We start from the raw sequence: 21,865 nt of genomic DNA, 5'->3' as shown, positions 1-21,865 counted from the left end.
TATACTCAGCTTAATTTAGCAGAATATAATATTGGTCAAGTTATTGACATGGGAAGAACAGTTTAAGAATAGAATTTAACAGGCATCTTGGGATGTAACAGCTTTAGAAGTATACAGCTTTACTAATATCAGTGGCATTAGAGCATCTAGTTTGTCAAAGTGTGAATGGCAAGTCTTGAAATCAAACCACTTTGTCATCCACAGTGTAGTAAATTTCTTCTCCCCTCAATACGGATGATCAAATTTTGAAAATTATTACCAGGAATAGCACAACTAGGAATGAACTTTGTCACACGTCAAAAATTTGAAGGATTACTAATTTGTTTTGGATACGTTAATGTTGCACCTGAAGAATACTGCACTTGACAAAGCAACAACACAGAGACAAATGTCTCAAAGAGAAGGTCTGCTGTCTTTAATGACTAACTGTAAGTACAGCTTGTGTACACTTTTACTCAAGTCTAGCTCATTCTTTTGCTTCATACTGTAAAAATAAGCCAGACTAGATGTTCCACCTTGTAAATTATCACTCAGTAACATATGTCTCTATTGTAATTTCTTCGCCTAAGGCAGTTTGTTCTTCACCGGCATTTTAGAACCTTCAAGGTTGTCGGACCTCCTCCCCTCAAGTATTTTCATCTATAGAATGTCATGCAGGCAAATTATGGCAGTGTTGGCTGGATTAGTGGGCTTGGGTGCTACCATTGGTGCCACAGTGTCTAATGAGTGGAAGACCACCAGCAGGGCTTCATCGGTCATCACGGCAACCTGGGTGTTCCAGGGCCTCTGGATGAACTGTGCTGGAAATGCCATTGGCGCTGTGCACTGCAGGCAGCACCACACCATCTTCAAACTGGAGGGTAAGAGCGGTTGTTGTAGATTATACATTCTTTTAATGCAAATAATATTACGTGCAATTTGTTAACTAATACTATTATGTAGGTCACACATTGCTAAGTCATTGACATATTAGAGAACAGCCCTTTAATTATGAAAAGAATTTTTCCAAAGTGAGATTCAGAAATGACTATGCCGTCATGTCTTAGGTGCTGTTCAGATGGGATTAGTTATACATGGGGAGGTGGGACGAGGGGTAGTGTAATGTTTACGGCCAGTTTACACAAGATAAGAAATTTCAGTATAAATAACACCAAAAAATTTCCATATGCAATACAATCAGATACAAGTAGAAAACATGTCTGAACATTTAATTTAATCCTAAATTCCACGCATTGTTTAGCTGTCTTAAGTAAAGGCAGTATGTCATTAGAATTCCCATTAACTATGGAATTTACTGCCAGTAGTCAAAATTACCACATACAATCAAACGTTTTCTGTTTTTTTTTGACATATCAGCTTGATCTGAGTAACAGAGAATACAAGTAAATACTTCTTTGAGTGCTTCTATACTTAATATATACTCCTATATTTAAGAATTTGCACTGGATTAATATAACCTGTGATTATCCCTTTCCTTTGAGTGATTCTGTACCTTTATTTTACTAAAACAAATGATTTTATTCTATTTTGTCACTATACAAATAATGATAACACTGCTAACTTTACCAAATAACATAACTTTACCAAATGTTTTGATCGGCACTGTTTTGGAAGTGACCGTTTTAGCTCATTTTGAAAATAACTCAACGCTAACCAGTACACAACTAGTAAACCCAGCTCTGGACAGTTGTACACCCATAAAATCATAATATTGTTCACTAAAACACAAAAAGTTTCACTTAATTGTAAAAAAAATGTTATTTGGTAGTGGCAGTTCTTAATGTTTTGATTTTCAGACTTTTTACTTTTACTTCTAAACAATGAAATCAAATTGCTCACCATGTGGCCATGAGGGATGCAGTCTTACTTCCTGTGTTAAAATGCAGGGGCGTGGCTGAAATAAGGCTCCGCCTATGAACTAAAACTCTTTATGTTCCAGTAGTGACATGAAAATGTGGCAGCATTTGTTTTTTATTTACAAATAAACTCATGACAAATCTAAATCTTTCAACTTCACTATGCAAGAAGTCAAAAAGATCTTTTAAAAACAACATTGGAAAAATACAAAAAATGTATAAGTACTATTTTCCCAAGTTGAAATTCAGGAGTTAATGATAATAATAATAGATCATAATACTTGTAAATATCTAAGGTCTGAATATGAATTGTTTTTTAAACAGGTTTTTTTTTTATAACCGACATTGGACTTGATGTGTCCTGGTCTCAGTGTTGGCCTGAACACTTACTGGCCACTTTATTACCTTGTAGCTCCACCTAGCTGGTGCACAAACAGAGACAGTAGTGCTAATACCGTTTGTGTTAGTCATCCTTTAGTCTTTTGTTAGTGGTCAGTTTCAGACCACAAAGCTGCTTTTGTCCAGATATTTTTGGGTGGTGGTCCACTCTCAATCTAGCAGTGGCACTGACATGTTTAAAATCTCCAGTAACGCTGCTGTGTCTGATACACTCGTACCAGCACCACACACACTACCACCACCATGTCAGTGTCACTGCTCTGCTAAGAATAGACCACTTTCCAGGTAATATCAGGTCTGAGGTAGACAGGGACTGACTGATCAATTGACTGACTGATCAAAGTGAAAGCTGTTTGCTTGCTACCATCCATGTAATCAACTGAGAGAGTTTGTGTGCATGTGTGTTTTGTCTGTTGTTGATTTGTGTGTTTTTTTGTATATCTGTTGAAATTTGCAAACAACCTTGAGTTTTAGAATGGCACTATTATTATTATTATAACCCAAGTCAGTTTTGAAGCTTTAGTAACTGATACTGATTTTCAGCAGGAACCACAGGGAATTGGTGCAAAGTACACATGTAACACTTTAAGACTTTCCCAGCATCTAAAAGTAGAAAAGAACAGAAAAAAAACTCTGTAAGATCCAGTTTTCCTTTAACTCATTCAGTAAGGTGTACAGTTAGAGCTGTAGGTTTTCTGCTATATGCTACAGGCAAATGGATGATATGGTGGAAACCATGAGCGATTTAATGTATGGGCTTACCTTAAACCTAGGGTAACTCAGGGCCTCCGATTGGTCTTTTTTATGAGATTGATTTATTTACCCTTTGTCCATCCACAAACATACACTATTGATTATCTTTTTAGATATGTCATTCTTATCTGTGACTGTTGATTGGCCAGAGTGATTCAAAACATCAGCTCTGATGCCCATTGGTAGCTGTATTGGACGTATTTGACTTGAAAGTTAGAACCAGGTGCTTGTAGTAAATTGTAGGACAATGAAGCTCATAAATAAATCAGTCAAAAAGAAAAAGAAGTAACTTATTTGTCTTGCAAGATCTGGCGTGATCTTATAACATGAAGGTCTGGGGACACCCATGAGAAAAGTTGGGCTATATGTGGGTGGGAACGTAGCGTTATTAGGGTGTGAACAAACTGAGTGTACAATTTCAAAACCAATCCAGGGCCTTGTGATAGTGGGGCTCACAGTAGGGAGCAATGGCACACTCTTCAACAATGTCCGAGGTACAACAAGGCTGAAAGTCCCCCAAAAAACTTCAGTTAAGCATGTAGATGTGTCCTGTATGTGGAGAACACACAGTAAAAATAATCGTTACCTCTTACAAGAGAAAAAACATTAACTAATGATAGCATTTCTCAAGATGTTTTTCACAAGCTTGTTTTGCTTGCATTATCAATTGTATCCCAGACATTAAAAGAGCACAGACTAGAGGAGTTTGTGCAGGTTTTAGAGGAGTCGTACCCTTTTAGCAGCACAATCCAGCACCAGAAGTTTAACAAGTTCTCCTCAGACATGTATTCTCATTGCAGAATCATGTCTGCCCATGCAAAACTGTGACGTAGAGTCGTCTGGTGGAAACAGGTAAACACTAAAGTGCACAACAGGAGCAAAAAACAAGGGGCTGTTTCACGTTTTTTGTGACATACAAGCAGACATCTGCAAAATGCACTTAGCTTTTTTGAGCATTACCTGAACAATGTAATGAACATCTTAGCATCTGACCGTCAATGTTGTATTGGAACTCCAGAAGTAAGAACTCTGCTTCAGTATCAAAAGAAAAATATTAAAACATGTAAAATTTTATGCAGGGTTCAAAACTATATGCAGGTTAGCATTTGCTAACTTCTTGTTTATAGTTGTGGGCCAACAGCCTCCTCCTTTCAACTCACAAACTCTGGACTGACTCAACACTACTCACTAAAAATGTGGTTAAAAATAAGCCGACAAGGCATTGATATAGCACCAACACTCAGACAGGCTACTTTAATCCAATGGCTAAACCAGTGTATAATGTTTCACCCTACAAACTGGGTTACCTGTTACCCAGTCACTGGGTTATTTTGACCAAAGTCAGAGTAAAAATCTGTTTGTGTATTGTATTTTAGATTGTAGATTGCGATTTATTAAAATCAATAGGCACAAACAGCATGTGAGTCACGGAGCAATACTGTATTAGTGTATTAGAAATTTAAACAAACTAATCTGATGTTTTTTTTAGCAAATATTCTCAACTCTGCACAATTTATGTAACACATGAATGTGTTCATTGTTCCTTATGAATGCACATCGATAAACAAAAAAATCAGGCAAACTAAGACATCAGGGATAAACATAGTTCCATCATTCAATGCATGAAAGGCAACAAGCCTGGAACCCCGTGCACAGCCTGACTGCTTTGAATAATGAGGGACCAAAACACAAGCTTTAAAGCAAGTGCCCACTGCCCTGAGTAAGATCTCCTGATCCAAGGCAGCACTATTTGAGGATTAAGGCTTTAAGTAATGCAGTTTCCCCGAGTTGGACTGCAAAGGCGAATGCATGTCCTGTGGTGCCCTCTTGTGGTAGTATACCATATTAGTATGGACCTAATAGAGTCATACACAAAAGTTTAAAAAGCTTAGGTTTAATTACATGTTTTTTATTCTCAATCCTCTACATGGAACAAACTTTAATCATTTATTTATTTATTATTTTATATTATATTATATTATAAATCTTATTTCATTCATTTATTATAACAGCTTAGAGAAAAAGAGAACATAGAATATAAAATATATCACAACTTTTAGACATTTTTTCCCCAATATGTTAAATTACACAAAACAGTGATTATGCATTAAAATGTACAAAACAAAAACAACACAACAATTTGCATATGACTATACTTAATATAACATTACGACTATACATTAACAGAACAACCACATCATGTTCATGTAACTCTAATAAATGTTCATATGACTGTATGTAATATCTATGTAGAGTTACAAATTCCCTTATTTCACAGAGCAGACAACAGCCACCTCTCAATTCACCCACAGAGTGTACACTGAGAGACTCACAACAACGACAGTCAAACCAGAGACATTATGAAGGGTTAGACTGGATGGAAATTAAATGGGAGAGCTTGTAACACTCAGCATGGCATCTGTTTACAGGAAAAGTACCCCCCTCAAAAAAAGAGTCAATCAGCTTGCTGGGAATGCCCCCACTCCCCCCAGCTGGGGAGATCTGCACAAGCATAGCGGCCAGAACAACCTGGAATAAAACATTTTTTGTGTGTGTGTTATTTAAGCCAAACGCTACAAACTTTTTATAAGATTTTTGTCTGATTTTATCAGTGGTTTTTTGAAACAGTAATTTGACCGTGAGTTTCAAGTGGTCTCTCACCTTTCAAACAGGCAGGAGTGTGATCTTATATGGCTGGAAATAGCTGCCCAGCGGCTGAGTGGACAGACTTTCCTATAATAACTTTGGCAAAAGCCACAGTGTCTTAAAGTGACAGTGCATATATTGAACAGACTCACAGGAGTATGTAATCTTAATAAGATGAATATGGAACAGTTTTAGCTCCACATGTATATAGATTTTATAGAATCTAGAATTTCAAGAGCATTTCAAGAGACACTTTTTGGATTGTGCCTTCACCATGTGGTGGTAGTGTGGGGGGAACACTGGTTGAGGGAGGGGAGAGAACTCTTAGAACTTGGGCTTGAGTTCTGGGCGGCTTCTGGTTGTTGCTAGAAGGCCGGACCCTCCTTGTAAGTACGGTAGGGCTGACATAGTAGAGTAACAGAAAACTTGCAAAAACTTCGTTGCAGGAAATGGAGGGTGAGGATGTGTTTATAGGGCATTCGGTTGGAAGGAGGAGGGGTTCAGGCATGCTCCTCCTCCTAAACTTTGGTTATTCCATAAACCCCATACTGTTCGAAAGATTCAAGTCAGTAAGCCACTGAAGTGTTAAATTTCATCTCCATGCCTGATTTAACATAATGAAGCACTGATTAGCCAAACCAGGTATTTGATGATAACAACAAATAATACTAGGCTTCCTCAGGGAGAGGCTTTGAAATGGTTAAGCAAACACATTAACACACTTAAACACATTGAAGTCCCTGTAGTTAATGAATAATAAGCCCTAGTATGTAAAAGCCTGGATGGAAGGGGTTAATCACTATTTATTGTATTAACCCTGTATGGGAAAAATATATGGACATGTATTAATACATGTATTTTTATATATTATATATTTTTAATGTATTTCAAATACATTGTAATCCATGCTGAAATAGAACTGACTCAACCTGCAGACCCAAGGTCAGTGGAGATGAGTGAATCTGACAGGTGAAAATACTTTTTTTTTTCATCAGCACACACAACAGCACATTTCCTTCCTTGCTTGTGTCTCATCAATGTCAAACAGTGCTATTTAGCCAAACTGTTAAACTCATTACTTCAAATCTAAGGCTGATTGGTTACAATCAATAGGAAAATATGCCATTTTCTCTGAACTCAAAGATACAGGCTGGCCGGCTAACATGGCATTTTCCGTTGATGTCATAGAGGTAATGAATGACTCGAAATGACTAAACTTCAAGGCAGGAGGCTTTGTGCACACCAAGTCTTCATGATGAATTCCCACTCAAATTACTGCACTGCATATCAGATTCATAAATACTCAATTTTCACATTTGAAACCAAGCTTCTGGTCTTTTAAGATTCCAGTGGTACATCTTATATATATATATATATATAAAACCATATCTCATTTGTACTAGATTTATATTAAGCCCCGCCCCCCACCACCACCCTGCATGGTTAAGTTACTCCATAGTTTCTTGGATCTCTGGATATAACATGCAATTCTTAGTTGCTCAGACTCAGCGACTGAAACTGAGGCAGAAAGCATCAAAACATTTTGATGAAAGCTGTGGGAGGAACAACATTAGAATCATATACATTACAAAGGTGCTGCAAAGGGTTCATTGAGCAATGCCACACTCTCAGAAATAAAGGTACTAAACTGTCACCTTGGCAGTACCCCTCTTGTCACTGGGGAGGTTCCCTCAAGGGTACATCTCAGTACCTTTAGTCAGGGAACATAACTGAACCATAATCCACTGAAATGATATGTTCTAAGCTGTACTGACTCCACACACCCCGTCTCGTCTCCAGGACTTTATTTTACTGTTCTGTTTTAAAACATTCGGGTTATAAAAAGATACAAATACATACTTTTCACCTGGAAAAACTTATTTAAGGTTCACAATCAGACCTTAAAACCACTGTTGGACCTTTGAGGGAACATTTACATTGTTTGTACCTTGATGAACAAAAAATCTACCTGCACAGAACCTTTATTTCTAACAGTGCACCAGCAGCACCACACGACTGAGAAAGAGATTTGTGTTGTGAAGAACTGTCATATATTGTAAAGGTTCTATACCAGTTTGATAGTTCTTCAACCTTTGCATTGATTGGAGGTTCACAAAATGTAAAAAAAAAATGTTTCTCTAAAGAACTATCCATTACAAAACGGGTTCTTCTGTGGCAGTTTTACAAGTGTAATCACTGAGAAGTTCTCAACCCTGACCTCAGGGTCCCTGCATGGTCCACGTTTTTGCTGCATCCTATCACACATTATATACGTATGTGCGTATTATATACATTATGCTGTGACTCTTTCTATGTAATGAAATGAGTCAATGACCCCAGCCATTACATTACCTGCTTTGTCATGTGACTGATTTGACATTCTAAAGTAACTAACTTTTAGTTAAACATCCCCAATGATTCCCCGATTCCACTGCTGTCGAGGCCCTGTGAGTGTTATCAGTTGATGCAAGAATGGTATGTTTGACGTGGAGAGCGAGTCTGGTGTCCTTCCTCAGACCAGGATTTTTCCCACATTATGTCATGTCCAGGTTCACCTTCCACAACTAAAGCACTGACCCTTTTGGTTTACTTACATTTAAACAAGCACCTCAGAAACAGCACTATGGCACACTGTCAAATAAGAAAAGCCTAATTATCCATATATATTCAACAAACACATTTTTTGGTCATTCTCATACATTTGCATACAACCACTACGCTACGGACACCATAGCAACTGCTTAGCAACCGTTTGGCAACCACTACGAAAAATATAGCAACCAACTAGCAACCTCTTAGCAACCACTATGAACACCATAGCAACTGCCCAGCAACAGCAATAAATATTTATAAATATTTATTATAATTTGAATATGAAAGAAAGTTATTGTTGTAGACTCTCCTGTTTTGTAGAAAGAAAAAAAACATCCTTTGCATTTTGCCAGAAGTCAGAAGTGCAGGATTGATTCTGTCAGTATGGAATGTGAATTAAGTGTAAATGTGACTCCTTACATATATATGAAATTAATTATCTGATTATATGTACAGTTGAATGCAAATGTTTGGGCGCCCCTGGTCTAGTGATGTTTTGTTGAAAAATAAATTTGAAAAATAAAGTTTTATTGGGCACTAGTTTGCCTTGCATCCTGCATGTACCCCTCCACCATGAGTATATTTTAAAAATATGTTTTTATGCCAAAAACCAAAACTATCATAAAACAAAGTATTGCACCTTTGCATTGTGTATGTTTACCAAATGTAGAAAAATGTTTCTAGGGAATCATAAATTAAACATTTTTATTGAACTAAAAGTGGTTCTCCTATGGCATTTTTACAACTGTAGTCACTTAGAACAGAAATTCTCAACCCTCACTGTCCCCAGATGGTCCATAGTTTTGCTGCATTCTAGCTCGCAACACACCTGAAGCAGGTATTCAACTGTATGGTTCTAATTTTGGCTCAACAGTTTGTACATTGTGTAATGACTCTTTTATGTATAGACATTTATGATTTTTTTTATTGCACATTAAATGAGTCAGTGACCCCATCCATTACAATACCTGCTTTGTCATGTGCCCGATTTGGCATTTATAAAACAATGTCTCGGGCAGTGAATTCATAACCATTCCATGTAGTAACTTTCTGTGAGGGAGCTTTTAAAAGTGGATGCCTGGTTCCTATCACCACCACTGTGAACAGTTCTGACTCAGTAAAACTCTCTAGAACAGAGCATTTCACACCAAACCACTCTGAATGACTCTGTATACATCTTAACAGATATAATATGCAGAAGTTTTGAATAATTGATTGATTTTTTCATTTAAGTTTGTTCTCCGTAGAGGGTGTGTTAACTTATTGACAATTAGAAAATCAACAAAATATATCATTTGACCTGGGGTGTTCAAAACTTTGCAAATGATGGTAAATAATCCAACCAAGCAACAGTAATAATCTCAGTATGAAAAAAATAGGCTTTTACTCAAGGCTGAGCTTTTTCCACATTCCTCCTGCCCTGGTTTTAGAAACTATTTTGAATAGTTAATGAACGACTTGCTATTTTTAGCCTTAATGGACACACTGGTGGTTTGCACATCAAGTACATTAAAAATGTTGACCTTTTTTTCTTCCCACATGTGATCATAAAAGTAGTGCAAACCAGCCAGATACAGTTTCCCTCCATATATATAAAACATGTTTCCTTACACGTGTTTAGACTATCTCCTGGTTATGGTCAGTTGTTGAGTTGGATACCATGGTGACAAGGGGGCAGGAGTGGACATTTGTTGGAAGATTGTGACGACTGTGGCTAAAAACCCTCCCCACAGGTTATCAACCGGTGTAGAATATATTAACCATCTGCTCTTCCATGTTTAGCTTGGGCAACCCTGAGGAACTTTGAGGAACCCCTGTGAAGATCTTTTCAAAGTGCAGAGAGTTGAACTCAAGCTTAGAGGAGCAATGAGTAATATGGCAACAGAGATAACGGCCTTTGTTGTGGCCACAGCAGGCTGGGTGCTGGTTTCCTCCACTTTACCAACAGACTATTGGAAAGTGTCTTCGATCGATGGCACAGTCATCACCACGGCCACCTACTGGTCCAACCTCTGGAAGACTTGCGTGACCGACTCTACTGGAGTATCCAACTGCAAAGACTTCCCTTCCATGCTCGCTCTGGACGGTCAGCCAGCTCTTTTTCTCCCTGTGAAGGACTGCTGAAAATAGTGATGCATTGAATTTACTCAATTCAAACGAGAGTTTCCATTTGAATAAAATACATTATATTCACACACTGGTCATGAAAAGTAAGTAAACTGGAAGACAAAAATGTTATATTTGGAATGATGTACACTTTCGAATTGAGTAAATTCAATGCTGTTAAATTCAGTTTTCGGAATGTGTGTGTTTGTGGGGAGAGCGTTTTAAGTATTACTGAAAAAGATTGACACTTTAGACGATTGGGCTTAAAAAAGAATGAGGATGTTGGTAAAGAAGTACATAGCATACCATCCTGTAATGAAATCTCAGCTCTGCATTCAGTTTGGGGTCACTAGTTTTGGCACCTTTGCATTAGTTTCATTCCAAGAAGCACCTCTGGGAACTGCAATATACTCTGATCAGCATAATTTAACGGCCTGGTTAAGGAACAGTTCCTTCACCCCCAAACTGTTAATGTTTAGCAGCATTTCTCAGCGCTTGAATGTGATTTTTCCATGAGCTCTAGGCTATTTTGTACATATTTGTTTGACGTTGTTAACTATCAAGCTTTTATTTGCCTCTAAATCACCTTTCGTAGATCACTTTGCAATCTGACCACTTAGGCATGGAACATTCAATGGAATTGCTTACTTTACTTTTTATGTTGTTTTTGGCTACCAAAGTTCTGGCATTCTAATTTTAGAATTTAAAGACTGATGGTTATTTGTTATTTGTTAAGAATGAGCTGTGCACAGCAGCACTAATTCTAATCGACTCCTTTCTTGGACTTTGGAAGGACATATGTTTGAGTTAGAAGGTGCAGTCATATATATGACACAAAGTGGAAACTAAAAGCACCAAAGTATGAGATTTAACTTTAGTACATTAGTACATTCAATGTTTGACATTTGCATTATTCCTGACACAACCCAAGTGCAAGACTGTTATAGTTTTGAGCCTTAGAGAGTGCAGCTATTGCCATTGGTAACAAAAACATGTAAACTGTGTAAACTGTGTGATCTGATATGAATCATGACCAAATCATTGCAATCCACATTTTGAAAAAGGCAGAGAAAAAAGTCACTGTCACCAATGTTCCCCTGTGTAGGTAACTTTTCAAATGTATGCAACAGTCACACTGGTGCAGAGACATCCAAATCAGTCATGACTAGTCAAGATCATAAAATCACTTTAACTACAAATATTTACATTTAATTAATAAACAACTGAGTATTTGAGCGACATCCAATTTTGTGAAAAGAAATTAGATATTCGTTAAAAAGGAAATATACTTTAAATCACATTCCCTAGTCTTTCTTGTGAAAGATTTAGTCATATGTTAATAAAGTTAAGAAGTGGTCGTATTTAATTGGTTTTCAGTCTCTGTACGTTAACAAAGTTGGCTGGTCTTTGTTCTTGAACAGGGGTTCCCAAGGTTTTTGAGCTAGGGGGCCAAAGTGCAATGTTTGTGATGTTATGAGTATACTAAGACAGCCTTGAGTATACGGAGAGGACACTGAGTATACAGAGAGGGCACTGAGTATACTGATAGGGCAGTGAGTATACTGAGAGGGCACTGAGTATACAGAGAGGGCACTGAGTATACAGAGAGGGCACTGAGTATACAGAGAGGGCACTGAGTATACAGAGAGGGCACTGAGTATACTGATAGGGCAGTGAGTATACTGAGAGGGCACAGAGTATACTGAGAGAGAACTGAGTATACTGAGAGGGAACTGAGTATACTGAGAGGACAATGAGTATACAGAGAGGGCACTGAGTATACTGATAGGGCAGTGAGTATACTCAGACGGAACTGAGTATACTGAGAGGGAACTGAGTATACAGAGAGGGCACTGAGTATACTGAGAGGGCACTGAGTATACTCAGACGGAACTGAGTATACTGAGAGGGAACTGAGTATACTGAGAGGACAATGAGTATACTGAGAAAGAACTGAGTATACTGAGAGGACAATGAGTATACTGAGAAAGAACTGAGTATACTGAGAGTATACTGAGAAAGAACTGAGTATACTGAGAGGACAATGAGTATACTGAGAAAGAACTGAGTATACTGAGAGGACACTGAGTATACTGAGAGGTAACTGAGAATACCGAGAGGACACTGAGTATACTGAGAAAGAACTGAGTATACTGAGAGGACACTGAGAATACCGAGAGGACACTGAGTATACTGAGAAAGAACTGAGTATACTGAGAGGACACTGAGTATACTGAGAGGTAACTGAATATACTGAGAGGACACTGAATATACTGAGAGGACACTGAGTATACTGAGAGGACACTGAGTATACTGAGAGGTAACTGCGTATACTGAGAGGACACTGAATATACTGAGAGGACACTGAGTATACTGAGAGGACACTGAGTATACTGAGAGGGCACGGAGTATACTGAGAGGACACTGAGTATACTGAGAGGACACTGAGTATACTGAGAGGTAACTGAGTATACTGAGAGGACACTGAGTATACTGAGAGGTAACTGTGTATACTGAGAGGACACTGAATATACTGAGAGGGCACTGAGTATACTGAGAGGTAACTGAGTATACTGAGAGGACACTGAGTATACTGAGAGGTAACTGCGTATACTGAGAGGACACTGAATATACTGAGAGGGCACTGAGTATACTGAGAGGGCACTGAGTATACTGAGAGGGTACTGAGTATACTGAGAGGACACTGCGTATACTGAGAGGACACTGAATATACTGAGAGGGCACTGAGTATACTGAGAGGGTACTGAGAGGGCACTGAGTATACTGAGAGGGCGCTGAGTATACTGAGAGGGTACTGAGAGGGTACTGAGTATACCGAGAAGGCATTGCGTATATAGAGAGGGCACTGACTATACTGCGAGGGAACTGAGTATTACACTTAATTGCACTTTGTTTTAAAGATTTTTGCAAAAAGAAATCATTAAATGAAATAATTTGCTGCTTCTGTATCATACACCAATTTGTGATTCATAAGGCACACCAAACTGACTAGCAGCTGTCATTAAACATCTGGATAACCCTTTGTTTTGATAGCCCCCTGTAGATGCCTTGTACATATGTATCTTGCATTTAACTTACAAGCCTCCAGTTTGGAGGCACTGGACCTTTCACAAATTTTAAACACAAGCTGAAGAGCAGCTTTGGTAATGTTTTTTCTTGTGTGGGCCAAGAATAAATTGCTTATAGTTTGGCCCACTGAGAAAACACTGTGCTGATATCTGACTTGAAGTAGCAACATTGGTAATTTTGTGCTGCTTGGTCTTGCTGTGTTGGTGGTGCATGGCACAGGGGCTTGCTGTAGGTCAGGGTCTTGTTTTCATGTTCTTGGGACAGTGTGACGATACAGTCCCTCCCAGTGAATAATTCACGTATGAGTCACTGTCCTCAGTCTGCAGGAAGTTGTGTCGAGCACAGCAGGCCAAAATAACGTCCTATGCTTTGGAGGGTCTTTTAAGTGTTAATGCTGATCAGAAAGACATGGACTGTCTACCAGAATCATTACTGTCATGGATACCGTATGCTTGTAGTAGAACAGTATTCCTTGAAGAGAGTGAATATGGATTTGTTTGACATCCAGAGCACCTAAGCAGGAAATTGGGCCTGAAATCCATGAAGTACTTGCTGCTGCCACAAAGGTGCAAACAATTCATGAATGTGACATAGACTTTTTCTTAGGACTCAAAAACAAATGTAAGAAAAAACTCAGAAAGATATTGGCGAATGAGGTCCACTGTTAGAAAGTTCTGTACCTGGAACTGAAAAGTGCTCAAACAGCAGCGTTAAAATATTTTATGATTTTCTTTGTCGGAAACCGAGTGCATTCACCTGTATAAAAAGGACTGACCATTTACGAGTTACAATTTTACACAAAAGCTCCTTAGGAATCCATTCATTGTAGACTCTCTCGGGAGTGCCATCTAGCATCGTGCCAAAGCTCAGTGGCTCTTCTTCTTACTACAAATTTTTGGGCACTGCATCTTTCAGTTTAATGGAAGTTTTAAAACAAATATTTCAACAGAAGAAGTGAGACGACATCAGTCAGCCTTAGTTTGCGCTGGTTATTCGATGTAGGATTGGTGTGTCAAGGCCCCAGCTGAACAGTTCTACCAGCTACAAACCATTGATATTATAAAGTATATATACTATATATACTATATAATATCATATATCAATATATATATATATATATATATAGTATATTCAACGCCCTAGATGTGACTGTATTGAAGTTAACCTATAAACTCACTCGTATCCCAACAGCAACATTATCCTAGCATTTTGTAAAATAACCTTTTAAAGGAGAATTAACTCTATTAAAAATCAAAGCATCTGGCTTTCAAACATAAAAAAGAATCATAATTAATACTTAGGCCTACCCATAGATGGCAAAGAAGAATATCTAAAAGAGTATTTGGAGCTTGTGTGACAGTTCGTCCTATGAATCACTCAGGCACCACAACAATCCTGCAGGTGAATCAGTTCAGTATGTTCCACAAAAAGATTCGTTCAAAAAGAATGAATCATTTGCCAACGACTACTATTGATGCTCATAAAGCTATCGTACCTTAGCTTTAATGAATCTGATATAATAGTGGGTAAGGTCTCCATATTAGCGTGAAAGTAACTTTGAGTGAAAATTGTGCTTTTGTTGCAGGTTATATCCAGGTTTGCCGAGGCCTGATGATCTCAGCTGTCTGTCTTGGTTTCTTTGCGACTGCTTTCGCCCTGGTGGGAATGAAATGCACCAAAATTGGAGGAAGTGATAAAGTCAAAGCCAGGATTGCATGCTTTGCTGGATTACAATTCTTTATCAGCGGTAAGTGTTCTTTTCTTTTGCTTTCCCTATGTCTTGAGGGAAAACTTGTGTCAGCTAAAATGATTCTTCATGTATGGCGCAGGCTAATTCAAATGAAAGTGATGATACAAATGTAGTGTCTTATTATGGTTTGAACCCAATTTCTGTTGTTACAGGCCTGTGCTCTTTGACTGCCTGCTCCCTCTATGCCCACAGGATCACATCCGAGTTCTTTGACCCTATGTTTGTGGCACAAAAGTATGTTCATAATGTGATCATGGTCATATTAGCAATTGGCATGAGTGACTGACCTCATATTTAACTTAAAATACTGCTTGACATTTTCAAATTGATCGATTCACAAATCTAATTTATGAATCTAATCTAATCTAATTGTACATGCAATTCATTTGCAATTCAGTGATATAGTGGTGTTGCTAGTGTATCATTCTTGGAATCCTGGTGACTGTCAAAACAATGGTGAAACAACTGTCTGAAGCAAAGTGGTTCACAGTGGCTTAGCGACTTTCTTCAATTCAGCATATAGGGTCCTGCATGTATTTACTATTCACTGTCAAATAAAGAAGAGCAGCCACATTACTAATAGCTCAATTGGAATAGAATAGGTCCATGTATACACCTAGTCTACGCACTAGTCTATTCCAATTGACGCCACTGGGAATACAGTTTCTATTCAATTGAACGAGGTGGGTAATCCTGTAAATAATCCTTTAAATAGAAGAATAATAGCCACCTAAACTCCTGTATCTGATTGCATTCCCAGTCGGACAGTTTAAGTACATTCTGTGCATGTGCGTTTATGTCATAGCGGAAGTTAATAACACTAAACATAGCGGGAACCAAAAACTGGTCTGCAGAGGAGACAAAGTTTATGCTTCAAACTTTACAAGAGTTAAAAATAGTTAGCAGGATGGATGGATGGTCTCAGAATGTTGCAGGACTTCACGTCTTCCCCTCGTCCCTTCTCTAATAAGAACATGTGAAGTGCTTTTTCCTGAGCCTGTCATTATTTTAAAGCAATTAAACACACAAGCACTGCTCACTGCTGCTCGTCTCACTCTGACTGGACTCACGTGATGCTTGTTGTCATGGTAACATGTACACCAAGCGGTACTCCAAGCATGCTTGTAATTTTGGATGGGATTACTTGTAGGGTGCATGTAAACAGAGATTTTCATCAGATTGAATAGAGTGAGCACACCTTCCTCTTAATCTATTTTTTGTTCATTTTAAGGCATCCAACTAATTTTCCATACAATAAAGAAACAGATTTGTTTATATTATTAAATTTCTACTATTAATTAATAACCTTTCACTGTTCACTTTCATTTTTCATGAGTAAACGATTGTACGATTTGGTGTTAGAGTACTTGATCACAAAATTACTAGAATTAACCATCACTATGTTATATAAAATAAAGGAGACTGAAGAGCTGTGTCTTGACAGTAGCGGTTATGTTTCTTCTCAGATATGAATTGGGGGCTGCCCTGTTCATTGGCTGGGCGGGATCAGCACTGTGTATTCTGGGAGGGATGGTGTTCTTCTTATCACTGTCCGATGGCATTAGCAAAAGGTAAAATATCTGTAACTTCGCTGTTCACATGAAAATATGTTAAGTTTTCCTAATTTATTTTACTGATTGTAGATGTCTGGACTAGTTTTTTTTAGTCTATGAATTATTATAAGTTTGTTTAAGAATGTAATGAACCATAATTGAAATTTTAACAATAACTGAAATAACTGAAAATTGTTAGTATCAGTTTGGTGGTATTAGTAGTAATATTAGAAACACAATATGGTATGGATCGAAAGTTTAAAATGTGCACTTCCTGCGCAGTTTCTCCACTTGATTCAATGAGTTATGAGAGAGAAATAATTCATGACATGACACCATGCTTTAGCTGTGATAACTGTGATTTCCAAGAGTTGAAAGCTTTGCATTTCAATACTTCATTTTGCATGTATAGCCCAAATGTTTATTTCTTGTCTTTCACCACATTTCTAATTTTTTTTTCCTCTAGCTCAAGCCATGCTGACAGGAGACGCTATGTTTACAGTGCCTCTTATATGTCCTCTCATGGCAAGTCGCAAAACCAATCAGCCAATGGCAGAAGGCCTCCGGATTATAACAACACCCCACAACAGTTCGACAAAAATGCCTATGTATGACAGCCTTAAAAAAACAGACATTAGCCACATTTCTGCTGCAAGAACCATTCAGCTTTGACAGAACATTTATGTAACTGTAAAATTCGAAAACAAATGTTGAGGGACAAGGACACATGGGTTCCAAAGTGTCTAACACTGTGGAGCAGAGCTGTTGAGAGAGAGAGTATGTCTGTGAATACAAAACCAATTGGGACAGTAAGTTAAATGCAAACAAAAAGAAAACAGTGATTTATAATCTACTTTGACCTGTATTTGAACAAAAACAGTACAAAGACAGGATATGTAGTGTTTTATATTCTCAACTTCATTATTTTTTTTAAATATACACTCATTCTGAAATTGACCCCTCAAACACATTCCAAAAAAGTTGGGACAGAAGAGAAACTTTGAGAAAAGTGGTGCATCCAATAAAGCTCTAGTTCTTTATAAGTAAAGATGAGTAGAGGCTCGTCACTTTGCCCAAAATGCACCAGAAAATAATCCAGTTTAAAAACAATGTTCCTCAACAAGCAATTGCAAAGATATGTATTTCACCCTGTACAGTGCATAATATCTTCAAAAAATTTCAAGGAATTTGGAGAACTCTTTTTGTGTAAAGGGCGTGGCTGAGAACTATGGCTGAATACGTGTGATTTTTGACCCCTCAGAGAGAACTGCATTAAAAACCAGCATGTTTCTATGATGGATATCACCGCATGGACTTGGGAATACTAGGACCCTTGTCAAAAAGCACTGTTCTTTGCCGCATCCACAAATGCCAGTTAAGGAAGTCATATATCAAAAATGTCCATAAACACTGCCAACTTCTGTGGGCTTGAGCTCATCTGAAATGGACTGATGATCAGTAGAAACATGCATTGTGGTCTTACGAGTCTTGCTTATTTCAACACGACAACGCCAAGCCACATTCTGCACGTCACAACAGCATGACTGCGTAATCAGAGAGAGTGTGGGCGATAGACTGGCCTGCCTGCAGTCCAGAGGTGTCTCCCATTGAAAAAGTGTCTTTTATTAAGCTCAAAATATGACAACAAAGGCCACATATGGTTGCACAGCTGAAGACATGTATAACAGAAGAATGACCAAATTCCACTTTCAATACTGGATCATTTGGTGTCTTCAGTTTCTAATCGTTTATTAAGTGCTGTTAAAAGGAATATTATTGTATTATTGTATTGTATTGTATTCTCCAGACTTAAGATGCAAATTTAAATAATACAATTTGCAACTTAACATAAACAAATATAAATCTGCATCTGCAAATACAATCTCTGTAAAAAGTCTTAATTAATTGCAGTTTTCTGTTTTATATATTTTTCAATATTTTGTTTGTTTGTTTTTTTTTAATTGTGTCCCGTTAACAATTACTGTGTACGTATTTAATGAACAGGACATTTATACACTCTCAGAAATAAAGGTAGTGAACTGTCACTGGGGCAGTTCCCCTCTTGTCACTGGGGTGGGACCCTCAATGGGTACATCTCAGCACCTTTAGTCAGGGAACATAACTGAACCATAATCCACTGAAATGATATGTTCTAAGCTGTACTGACTCCACACACCCCGTCTTGCCTCCAGGACTTTATTTTACTGTTCTGTTTTAAAACATTCGGTTATGAAAAGGTACAAATACGAACTTTTCACCTGGAAAAACTTATTTAAGGTTCACAATCAGACCTTAAACCCACTGTTGTACCTTTGAGGAAACATTTACACTGTTTGTACCTCGATGAACGAAAAGTGTACCTGAACAGAACCTTTATTTCTAACAGTGTTCAATGAACAAGTTCATTTTTTGCAAATTGTTATTTATATTTGGAGGTGTTCATTTTTGAAAATCACACTTTATATTTGTAAATCATACTACGTGCATATTTGTAGAACTTTGGCTTTTCTTGAAGACCAAACTCAGCCCTCAATATCTTATCAACCAACCTCTACAGCTGCATGGTTATCCGTAAAAAGAATTAAAACTCTGAGCAGGTAGATTTATAGCCTTGATATATTAAGATATTACAATATAAGAGAACTGGACAACTTTGTTCTTTATTTATTTGTTTATTATCATGTTCTTTGCATTTGATCAAGGCAGATCATGTACTGTAGGCTTTTGGTTCCTTGTTCAGTAAGTAGAAATGTGGCTTTTGGCTGAATGACTGAAATTCTGACTGTAAAATACTGTAAAGCTGTTTGATGTGTTATGCTTTTCATTACTTGATCATTGATGTAAAAGTAAATTCTGAATGCAAATGTTCTCCAACACAGAGGATAATATGTGTTTTATTATTGTCATGTTTAGCTAGTTTAGAGTTTACTTCTACTTCCTTCTGTCTTAATCTGTCGAGTAGAACTTTACTGCTGTTATTATATTGATAATGTGATAATACATTGATATTTACTTTGAAATAATGTTTTGCCTTCTTTCTTCCACTTACTCTTAATATACTGTTTTTATTGAGTTTGCAAATAATAGTAATGATAATGTTAATATCAATAATACTGTTACAATGAAGAAAAGAATATGTACTAATTTAAATACAGCATAAAACATAAAACTGTATAATAGACACTGTGGACTTAACACAAGTGTCCAGTGGAGCCAAATGCTGCATTCCTGTTCAAAGTGGTCAGAGTTGGTCAAAAACGCTCTCCCAAGCGTGTCCAGCCTGTAAATCATTTGTGATCTTTTCACTGTATTGTTATTGTACTTAAAACACCTGAGACCAACAGGTCAAAAGAACACATAGCTTAAATATTTAGTTTATTTACTTTATACTAACCTTTAATATTCCTGTAATCCAGCTTAATTCATCTACTGGACAGTGACCATTAGGACGATTAGTACCCTTTTGGAAAACAACCAAAAAGTCAAATAGGTAAATGATTACTAGCTAATAGAGCAAATATCTAACGTAGCATAAAAATATTAGCTTACTAATCATTATGCTCTAATTAGTTTGCTAAGTTGTTCATTTGGGCACACTTTATTTTGACGGCCCTTATAGATGATTTACAAATGCTTAAAATGTTAACAAACCTCCAGGAGGTTTAGATGTAGGTTTTGGTCAGTTGATGGTCAGTTTAGGGTTAGGTGTAACAGAACCTTTCATTCATTCAAGCATCTACAGTGGACCATCAAAATAAAGTGTTCCCATTCATTATACTGCAATGATCAACTACCTACGCCGACCCCTCCCCTACCCCCAGCCCCACCAACCACCCAGAAAGCTAAATGTTCAGCTTGGTTTAACATGATGAACTATTTAATATCTATATGTCATGATTGAGCATCTAACAATACATGTAAATTTCATACTTTTATTCACAATCAAATTTGGAGAAACTGCTGCTGGATTGGATCTCAGAAGAAAAGTATGAATATGAACGAATGCGATCAGATTTCACAACAAATCTGACACTGAATACATTCCTTAAAAAGGTGGCTTTCAAGGGTTCTTTATTCAGGAAAATGGTTCTATATAGATCCATGAACACTCAAAGAACCTATTGTATGATTAAAGGGTTCTTTACATCAAGAAAGAGTTATTTAGATTCATGGAAAATGTGCACGAAGGTGCTATGGACAGTTCTTTTTGAAATGGGTTCTATATAGCATCAAAGAGTTCTTCTATTGTTAAAAGCTTGGCACCATAACCATAGAAGAACCCTTTTGGATCATATATGAAACCATTTTCAATAAAGCTTCTATATAAAACCTACAGCACATTCTCCATCAATATGAAGAACGCTTTTATGATGCAAAGAAACCTTAAAACATGCAAAGTGTTCTTTACGTGTTCATGGTTCTATATAGAACCATTTTCCTTTTAAAGAACCATCTTTTTTGAGTTTATTTTTAGAATTCCTTAGCTTGCATAGATATTAATATTTTTAATAATTTTTTTTTAATTGAGTAATTTTAAACATTTGCATTGTGATATTTGTGTGAAAAAAAAGTTAAACCAAATGAGAATAATGGAATACTTTTAAAACCATTGTCAATAAGCACTGTACATTGCTGCATCCACAAACGCCAGTTAAGGTAGATGTATTATTCATGTTGTTGGCTATGTATTACTGCCCGTAGTGTAGTCCAGTGTTTGAGGAGTTTGATCATAGTTAGATGGTCGTGTTATGCACTTCAATGTAGTTTTCTACAGAAAAAACATCAGATTGCTATCAGCGTTAGCCAAGGCTTGAGCTTTCAGTATCAATGCTGGAAAAGAAAAAGTGCCATCTCTACGGTTCACTGGACCCCAACATCAGAAAATACAAACTGTCTTTACTCTGTGTTTATTGTGATACTATTTCAGAGATAAGCAAGGTCATTGTAAGGGTACCTTCATTATACATTGGGTGCATGCTGTTGGGAATTTACAGTAAACAAGCTTCATGATGAGCCTGACAACAAAATACATGCTGTGCTCACTTTTCTTTCCTTAGAGGAGTTTCATAAACACATACGCTCACCAAGCCATGTCCTATCGGGTTTAAACCTGTTGTTCT

General features: G+C 37.3%; 1 protein-coding gene across 5 annotated transcripts; it reads left to right on the top strand.

The window, feature by feature from the left end:
• The first annotated feature begins 348 nt into the window (after positions 1-348).
• Positions 349-18,882, top strand: cldn10b (claudin 10b). Of its 5 annotated transcripts, none has more exons than XM_036562493.1 (6): positions 349-428; positions 597-860; positions 15,028-15,189; positions 15,345-15,426; positions 16,659-16,763; positions 17,212-18,882. In XM_036562493.1, the coding sequence occupies exons 2-6, from the start codon at positions 647-649 to the stop codon at positions 17,357-17,359; spliced, it is 711 nt and encodes a 236-aa protein (XP_036418386.1). In that variant the 5' UTR covers positions 349-428; positions 597-646; the 3' UTR covers positions 17,360-18,882. The 5 variants fall into 5 exon arrangements, with proteins under 5 accessions (XP_036418386.1, XP_036418382.1, XP_036418383.1 ...); XM_036562489.1 differs by having other exon boundaries at positions 392-428; positions 570-860; XM_036562492.1 differs by having other exon boundaries at positions 413-428; positions 574-860.
• Positions 18,883-21,865: the final 2,983 nt, after the last annotated feature.

Source organism: Colossoma macropomum, unplaced genomic scaffold, assembly GCF_904425465.1.
Source record: "Colossoma macropomum unplaced genomic scaffold, Colossoma_macropomum, whole genome shotgun sequence".
NCBI classification, from domain to species: Eukaryota; Metazoa; Chordata; class Actinopteri; order Characiformes; family Serrasalmidae; genus Colossoma; species Colossoma macropomum.
The sequence above is the reverse complement of the archived record's forward strand: the minus strand, read 5'-3'. Positions and strand labels throughout refer to the sequence as shown.

Bases quoted from the DNA above. Each gene is read 5' to 3' on its own strand.
- cldn10b (XM_036562489.1), top strand. The intron at 15,427-16,658 runs GTATGTTCATAA...GTTTCTTCTCAG, and splicing joins CCTATGTTTGTGGCACAAAA to ATATGAATTGGGGGCTGCCC. The intron at 16,764-17,211 runs GTAAAATATCTG...TTTTTCCTCTAG, and splicing joins TCCGATGGCATTAGCAAAAG to CTCAAGCCATGCTGACAGGA.